This window comes from Aegilops tauschii, chromosome 5 (assembly GCF_002575655.3).
Source record: "Aegilops tauschii subsp. strangulata cultivar AL8/78 chromosome 5, Aet v6.0, whole genome shotgun sequence".
Taxonomy (NCBI): Eukaryota; Viridiplantae; Streptophyta; class Magnoliopsida; order Poales; family Poaceae; genus Aegilops; species Aegilops tauschii.
Genome location: NC_053039.3, coordinates 338,184,703 through 338,193,943, shown reverse-complemented (window position 1 = coordinate 338,193,943; position 9,241 = coordinate 338,184,703). Strand labels below are relative to the sequence as shown.

Sequence of the window (9,241 nt, the reverse complement as noted above, 5' to 3'; positions counted from 1 at the left end):
GGACATAAGTTACAAGATTTTCCACTTTAAGCTTAAGCTAAGATCATTACCTGGTCTAAATTATTTTTTTGCTTTCTAAGCCTGAGGAATAAGTTGTATGAATTCTGTTTCCTGATATATTTTCCTTCTCTTCAATGTAGGCAACACGCAGAGATGGATACCTTCGCTGAGCACATAACAACTGGAAATTATTACCAAAGTTCTGGTGGAATCAATGTTATGTAGATCCATATTTTCTAAAGCATACCTTGACATCAAATCTATAATGCTTTGAGCACAGGGGTTATCATTAGATTTGTGTTCACCAGACTTTTGACATAAGACGGCTTATGAAAATTCCATATTTGCAAGCGCGTCTAGTTCAGCTGACAATGACTGGTCGACATTGCTCTTATTTTTTCCTCTCTCGATCGCTACAGGCCCTTCAGTAATCGCGTATGAGGTTTTCAAAATGAGATTACTTTACTAGCTTTCAAGAAACGTGAAGTTCAGAACTACCAAATCATCATAACGGTAATCTAATGGAATATGACCAAATAACACAAACCAGTTGATCTATTCAGCTTGATATCCCAACCATTTCATATATGGATTTTGTTTTCAATTTTTTTATGAGGAAAGGTAGTACTATGCGCACCTTGGCCATTTGTCCCGTCTAAGAAAGCTTGTAGTCTCAATGTTGTTCTGTAATACATTATTCCGTGAACTAGACATTACATAAGGTAACCAATCAAATAATTGTTAACCAGGGGCTTGAATGATAGAACTTGCAAGAAATGAAATAATTCCTTATTGCCAGTTCGACTTAGCGTTTGACCTCGGAAAGAAGCCCGATATCTTATCTGTTCATTTGTTACCTCGGAACCAAGCCATTCCAAAAAAAACAATCATCTAAAAGAGAGAACAAAGTTTTGGTAATAAAATGAAACCCATGCGAGCATTTGGAATAAAAAAACTGAAGTTATGGAACATAACTAACATGCATATATCTTCTGCATGTAAGGGCATCTCCAACGCTGGCCCTCAAACCGTCCGCATCCGTCCAGATCAAGTGGACAGATCTGGACATTCGTTCTTCCGCAAACCGGTAGCAAACCGAGGAGGGGGGAGTGCTTTGCAGGCGTCCGGACCGCTACCACACACACGTCTAACACTCTGGTCCCACCCAAAACTTTCTCACGCTCGAAGCGGTTGCTGCACATTCATGCCGCTCCAGAGCGTCAGCGCCGCACTCATGCCGGCCCAGAACGGATGTGACCTCTCACTGGTGCTGGCATGAAAGTGGCGCACTAGCTAAGAGCATTAGCCACGCTGCGTCCCGTATCTGCGAACAGATATCATGTCTGTTTTAGGAGTCCGTGTTGAAGATGCCCTAAAATAAATAGACCACTGCTTGGAATTGGAATGCATAGAGATCTTCACAGCCCCATTGGCGGTACATTCTTCTTGTTCCGAGGGGAGCACGAGGTGACAAGGGTACATTCCCCCGAAACTAGAAACCTTTGCATGTTGAGCAAAAAACAACACCCCCAACTTGACAAGTGGTAGTAAACGAAGAACTATTTGATCAACGATGGCTCCTGATCGTGAGCTTGATACCATAAGCGGCAAAAGTGTATGTGGAAAACCAAGACCCACGTGAACCACTTTGCGCGTCAACCAGTAGAGACTAGAGACTAGAGACAGCCCCAAAGTCCAAAGTAAACGCCTCCTTCCCCCTGGTTTCGTTTCGTCTCACGTGCAAGATGGATGCAGCGTACCGGCCAAAGCACGCGCCGCGCACGTGACAGCGTCGACGCAACCGGCGCCCTTTTCTCCCTTCGGACAATAACGGCCTTTATTAGTAGTACTACGTCGGAAAAACAAAGAAAAAATCAAAATCAAATCCCTGGCGCGGCGGCGTCGGCGGCGCCTCCAAATGGCATGGCAATGGCAGGGCCGTAATTAGCGCGCTCCGCCCTGACCGTTTCCGTTCCCGTGCGTATCCCACTACGCTACGCGCCTCACGTCGTCGCCGTCGCCCTCACGCGTCCTCCTCCCCGACCTCACTGCCCCATTCACTCCCCAACCGAGCTCCATTAATGGTGCCTCCCCTCATTTAGCCGTCACATCATATCATGGTACCGGGACGACCAGCCGGGGCACCACTCGGAACCCAGCGCCACTAGTTCGTCCAGGCCGAGGTACTCGGACCGGGAGTTGGACTGCTCGAGCTCCCCGCGCCACATGGGCTACCAACCCAAGCACGGCGGCGGGGCCTCCGGGGCCGCGGGCGGCGGAGGTGGAGGTGCCGGTGCCGGTGCCGGTGACCACCTCCCGCGCCTGCACAGCCCCCGCGTCGCCGGAGGCGGGTACATGACCCGCCGCGCCAACTCCTTCAAGCGCTGCCCCGGCGGCGAGATCGAGCTCCAGATCAGCGGCTCCCCGCGCTCGCCGCGGACCGACGGACTGGGCAGCCCGCCCAAGGACGCGGCGGAGGCCTCCCCCGGCGGCCTCCACCACCACCAGCAGCTCCGGTTCCGCCTCTTCAAGCGCCCGGGCGCCGGCGGGGGCGCCGGCTACGTCGTGCTGGGGCTGGGGATCCGGGAGAGGCGGAAGCTCGGCAACCTGCTCTTCTTCGCCTTCTGCGGCGTTTGCCTGCTTCTCGGCGTCGTCAAGATCTGGGCCGGCGGCCGGTCAGCGCTACCAGCTGGCGATGATTTGCAGGTATGTATGGAAGCTTCAAATTGCATTCTAGTTTAGACTTCCGGCTGCCACTCGGGCATGTTCCTTCCGTGGGATCAATCAACGGACCTGGTGTTCGAACAACTCTGCTTTTGTTCTCTTCTTTTGCACTGAAAATGTATTTATCCTTACAAGTACTTAGTTCTTATCACGAACACATTTTTTATGAAGAGTTACAAATGTACTAACTTTTCCCGTCTTGTAGTAATGATGTTGAATACTAACTGGGATGTTATGAGGACTAGCTAGAGTAACGGAAATCATGTTAAGTTGTTAACTGTCTAGATTCACCGGCCACTCTTTCATAATAACCATTTTTTTCATGGTCAATCATTGGCATTCTAAACTTTAACATGCAATTTTGCGCAGTTCTCTACCATTTTTGTTGTTGTTCTGGACAAGTCAAACAAGAATTGAAAAAGAAATCTGACGGAATCTGATTCTCATTGTTAAAAGTAGTAAGAATCTGGGCATGTTTTAGCATAATGTAATGTGATGCTTATGCAATTGGTCTGCTTGAAAGCTGCTAGGCTGGGTTTATTGTATTCTGTTGGACAGTTGGTGTTTAATGTCCGGCCATCTTTCTTCAGCTTAAGTGTTGCATGAAAACTGGTCGCTTCATGCAATCAATATGTTCTAGGCTTTGTAGCTCTATTTGGAACTTCTTAAGCAAGGATCTTTTGGCAGAAGCTTAGCATTTTTAGGACGTTTCCTCATTTGTTGTAGGTTTGTGAGTCCCTTTCCAGTTGGTTTACTATTAAAGCGCTTGTTACTTTGGTGTTTGTAGCTGTTGGCAGTTGGCTGTTATAGACTTTATGATCTTGTGGTCTATCCAAGTTGGGCAGAATATTCATTATGTTCATAAGAACTTTGGAAGTATGCCTTACCGTCTTCTTCCTTGGAATATATTGTACTAGTAGGTATTCACAGTGGGGCTTATTCAGATCAATAGTCATCTTTAATTCAGGACTTCATTGGTGAAAATAAAATCGTCTGACTTCAACGTTTCCTTCTAACAAATAGCCCTTGTTCTATATAGTGAGTGCTTTGGAGATGCAGATTTTAGGAAAACTAGTTTGATAAGGTGCCTTTTAGTGTCCCTATCCAAGGTAGACGTCTCGACAAAATTAGCTGCTAACTTGTTATACATAATATCTATACTGCATGGATGATTAAGGTGTCACTACATTTAAATATTCCATTTGCCAGTATATAAAAATAGCATTGAAACTAATGCTAATAGCATGAAATTGCGCACAGCCACAACTGGGCAATATTTTTAATTGGTAGAATCAAGCAATATCGAGTTGAATATTGCATCAGGTTTCATAACACTAATAATCTTCTCATCCAAGTCTCCAACCAACCAGAACTAGATGGAGAGATAACTCCTTTATTGTTCATAGAAAAATGTTATACAGCTGATCTAATAAACCAAATGTCCACCTTTATGCTAAAAGTTGGCAATTCGTCACCTAGTCTTGATTACATTCGTATTAATAGTACCTGAGATGTTGCAAGCTGATGAAAAATTCAATATGTGCACAAATTGAAAGTATGGATTGTACACTTACTTGGCTTCACTGCAGCTCAAAATCTGCATCATAGTATTAGCTGGGCATAGTTATAGTTATGCATATGATGAGCTTATTTGATTGTTTCAACATCGCATGAAGTTTATATTAATGGACATAACTCTCTGTTATCCCGGGTTATTGATTTGATCTACAACTCTACGCGGATATCCAATTCGGTGCCCAGGCTCATCTGCTCCCGCTCAGAAAAAAATCAAAATAAATACTAGAAAAATTCAAAAAATTCCAACTTTTTTTGTGTGATAGATAATTTGTCGCGTGAGGTCCGCTCCAAATTTCAACTTATTTGGACATCTGATTAGCTCTCGGCAAAAAAGACAAATCAGGTCAGAACAGTGCGTGAACAGTAAACATTTTTACAGACCCCAATTTTGTCTTTTTTGCCGAGAGCTGCTCAGATGCTCAAATGAGTTGAAATTTAGAGCGGACCTCACGCGTCAAATTATCTACCACCCAAAAAGAATTTGGAATTTTTTGAATTTTTCTAGTATTTGTTTTGATTTTTTTCTGAGTGTGGGTGCAGATGAGCTTGGGAGCCAAAACTCCGCGTCCAATCATAATATTTAGTTATTTATGAAAGAAAAGCTTTGGTACTAAAATCTAAATTGTTATCTTTTGTACATGTTTCTAGGATCTCTCTGCCTCCTTCTCCAGTGATAAAGGGCATCAAGTTAACCACTTTGGATACATGGGAGGGAAAGAGAGTGACAGGATGTTGATGACAGTGGAATCTAGCATTGCTGAAAGACAAAGCAGTGTGGCTGAGGCTAGTAATATATCGCTGCTAAACCTGTTCCTTTGTTCGATACACTAATTAGTGGAATTAACTTTTTTTTCCCTTCTTGTTTGTGCTTCATATAGGCCTCTGGTATCTGGTCCCAGCCAAGCAGTGAAAATTTCAGACAATGCATTGTTTCAAACTCTCATAAAAGTAAGTTGGTTCATATGTCACAAACATGATTTATTTGTATCTTCCTTCTATTCATTTGTTACCATGATATGGTTGCATGTTCTTAATTTGTAGAGCAAGATTCTCGCAGTAATGGCTACATTCTCATAAACGCAAATGGAGGTCTGAATCAAATGCGATTTGGGGTGTGATTACTATCCTTTATAATCATTTTTGTGCAGCCATTAGTATTATTTGCCATGGTATCTGATTCTATTTTACATCTCAGATATGTGACATGGTTGCTGTTGCTAAGATTTTGAAGGCAACACTGGTTCTACCTTCACTTGATCATACATCCTACTGGGCAGATGACAGGTTGGCCCCTTTGACCTCAACTCTTCCTTCCTAATCCCCTATAGCTTGTTAATCAATGCACTCATATATCCCTTCCTCCAATTTTTAGTGAATTTAAGGATCTTTTCAATTGGAGACACTTCATTGAGTCACTGAAAGAAGACATTGATATTGTTGAAACACTACCTCCTGCATACAAGCATATAGAGCCTCTGGCCAAAGCTCCGATATCCTGGTCAAAGGTTAAACCTAGACATTTTTTTAAACCTATATAGTTTTACATCGATATATGGTGGAAAAACTCACTAAGTATTTTATCTTGGCAGGTGAATTATTACAGAGATGAAATACTCCCTCTCTTGAAGAAACACAGAGTCATTTACTTTACACATACAGATTCTCGCCTAGCAAATAACGACCTTCCTAGTTATATTCAGAAACTAAGATGCCGAGTTAACTACAGATCTTTGAAGTATTCTCATACGATTGAAGATCTTGGTGCTACCTTAGTTTCTAGGATGCGCCAGGATGGAAGCCCATATCTTGCTCTTCATCTAAGGCAAGCTCTATGCTCCTAAAATTCATCTCAGGATGCTTCTGCTGCCCTATATTTTTTTCTCACTCTGTATACTTACCAACATCTATAACAATAAGATGGGATAACATTTGCATTGTTAGTTGTACTCTTATTTACTTGAAACATGAGGAGGGTTTGTATGACAAATTAGTATACTATGTTTTGCAGGTATGAGAAGGATATGCTAGCTTTTACTGGTTGCAGCCATGGCTTGACATCAGATGAGGAAGAGGAGTTACGTAAGATGCGTTATGAGGTCAGTCATTGGAAAGAGAAAGACATTAACGGAACCGAGAGAAGAAGTATTGGTGGCTGTCCTTTGACTCCACGGGAAACTTCACTCCTGTTGAAAGGATTGGGTTTCACGCGGAACACCAGAATTTACTTAGTTGCAGGAGAAGCCTTTGGCAATGGAAGCATGCAAGCGCTGCTGGACGATTTTCCTTATATCTATTCTCATTCTACCCTTGCCACAGAAGAGGAACTTGAGCCCTTCAAAAATCATCAAAACATGCTTGCTGGTCTTGACTATATTGTAGCTCTCCAAAGTGATGTCTTCATGTACACATACGATGGAAATATGGCTAAAGCTGTGCAAGGCCATAGGCGTTTCGAGGACTTCAGGAAGACGATTAACCCAGATAGGTAACACCTTTCCCTTGTTAGAAGTACTATGTGCATATGTTCATTTTCCTTCCACACCCAATGACCCAACAGGCAATAACTCAATTTTATGTGTTGCATATGACAAGTACTTTTTGTGCTTTCCTTTTTCTTTCTGAATGTGAAAGTTCTCCTGCAGGATGGATTTTGTGAACCTGGTAGATGAATTTGATGAAGGAAGGATCCCTTGGGAGGAATTCAGTTCAGAAGTGAAAAGGTTGCACAAAGATAGAACAGGAGCTCCATATTTCAGGGAGCCTGGAGAGTTTCCGAAGCTGGAGGAGTCTTTCTTTGCAAACCCCTTGCCTGGCTGTATATGTGAGAAACATAGTGAACAATGAACAAGTAACCCAGCCCAATCGATGATTCTTTGACAAGCTGTGCCAGCAGAGGATATAGGCCCTCTGCTTTCCTGCCAGCTGCAGCATGCATAGTTTGTTCGTCCCTGATCATTCATAGACGAGACACGGGCGTTTGCGCCTACATTTTCAAGGGCATCCCCTGAAGTTCAGTGCAAGAAAATTTTGACAGGCGATCAACATATTCAAGCGATTGGCGGTGGTAAACTAATTCTCATGCGACCAAAGCACGTGGGGGTGAGGCATACCGCAGCGATATGAAGCGGTATATAAGAAGTAACTATGAGTTGGCGGAGTAAGTGTAGGTATCCCTGGTATATGTTCTGTTCTTTCTTGCACTTATATTGTGCCGATTACTGCTGCTGCTGCTAAGTACGAGTAGTATTTTGTGTAGACAACATTGGGCATACACAGTTGTTCAAAATATGGGTAACCTTTTGCCCCTACCTGTACAACTGGAAATTTTGCCACTTGTATTTTGTTCAGATATATGAAGAAATATACAATGGAGAGGCTCACATCGAATACTACTTATCCTGTTTCTGTACCGATTCTACAAGAACTTATGCTCATTAGCAGCTGTACATTATGGATCTCCTGGAGGCTAGAATTGCCTTTATGTAATTCACCCCTGAACTTATGCTCCTCGTGCCGATTTCAGTTGCTCACCAACTTCAGCATGATGGGTATTTCTTCACAGAGGCTGGAAGAAACGAAAGTACTATTGTGATCCCGAGCAGCAGTGATCCTGTTATCTGTACCGCATGGTTCTCTCGTGATGCACACCGCCGGATGTATGGGTCTAGCTCCAATTTAAGTACTTGATTTTTTATTACAGCCCATGGCCCACTAGGCGGATGCACCTCTTGTTACGCCGTCAGGCATGCCCGACGTGGATCAGGAGGAGGCAGACGATCTGAGCCGCATCGACACAGATTCTAGACTAACGCCGGCACCTTGCATGAACAGTGAACATCCTATGCGTTTACACGGTCTAATTTGTGCATGCATGAGCTTGCATGACTTTCTGCATGCTACAGTAGGACCAGCCGCTGAGTGGGCAACAACGCTTTTCCTTAATAAATCCATGCATGCAAGCATAATCCCAACGCCCTAACATAACAATGCATGTACGACAGCCAATCAGCAAGACTATCTCATCATTAACACGTGGAAGCGAACTCAGGCGTGGCCCTTGATTATCTGACAGCGATGAAACCACTGAAGAGTTAGACTCGCTTGGCTCAGACTGTGCCCCTTGATTCACTGACGCCTCTGAAGCTCCATCTGCCTGAGATGTGCAAATCATGGGCGTCTAAAGATAAAGAGGTAGAGGTGTTAGCTGGCAAGACTAAAGTCAGACTTACGTATAACGAGAGCACCCCGCCTAGCGAGCAGTCTTCAGAGCTGGTCTCTCCAGATCCACTGATGAAGAAACCAAATTGATCCACTGATCAAAATTTGAATCTCAAGGTCGCACAGAAGGACTTGGCAACTTTGTCCGGCGTTTTATATCTGAACATTTCATGAAGCACCAACCCCGAGCTTGTGTCTCGAAATTCATGCAGGCAGGGGATCCACAGAAAAGTTCTTAATCCTACAGCAACGGGCGTAAACAGCAGACAGTAAGTACGAAGTAGTTCAGTGTGGAGATCCTCAGACAAAGCACAGCAAATTGACATCCAGGCGTTTTACAGACAAGCTAAGTTTATTCTGAAAGAACACAACTTATAAGTATTCAGGTACAACACAGCTTCAATTTTTTCATGTGGTGCAGCTCAACATAACAAGTAATTAATCAGATCAACTCTTCAGTCTAAGCTCAGCCGATTTGTGGCAACGATGCCCTCTTCAACGTCACAATTTTTACATCTTCCTGGCTTCCGAGCCTGTTTTGGCACATCTAACCAAAACATAAGTTGGTTCAATCCAACTGTGAGTACCTTTTATCCAGCCAGGAGTTTTCGGGTCAACATGCTCTATGGAGTTCTCTGAACCCTGACGCTTGTCTCCACTGCCTGCCACTGGAGCAGCCTCAGCAGCACAAATCTGTGCGTCGGCAACGCAACGGCCGGAG

At 43.9% G+C, this 9,241-nt stretch overlaps 1 protein-coding gene across 1 annotated transcript; it reads left to right on the top strand.

The window, feature by feature from the left end:
* Positions 1-1,843: 1,843 nt before the first annotated feature.
* LOC109756862 (O-fucosyltransferase 35) lies at positions 1,844-7,694 on the top strand. The gene is made up of 9 exons (XM_020315703.4): positions 1,844-2,706; positions 4,951-5,085; positions 5,181-5,250; positions 5,344-5,414; positions 5,498-5,586; positions 5,675-5,807; positions 5,892-6,124; positions 6,311-6,787; positions 6,945-7,694. Exons 1-9 carry the CDS (start codon positions 2,227-2,229, stop codon positions 7,144-7,146), a joined length of 1,890 nt encoding a protein of 629 aa, XP_020171292.2. The 5' UTR covers positions 1,844-2,226; the 3' UTR covers positions 7,147-7,694.
* The last annotated feature ends 1,547 nt before the right edge of the window (positions 7,695-9,241 follow it).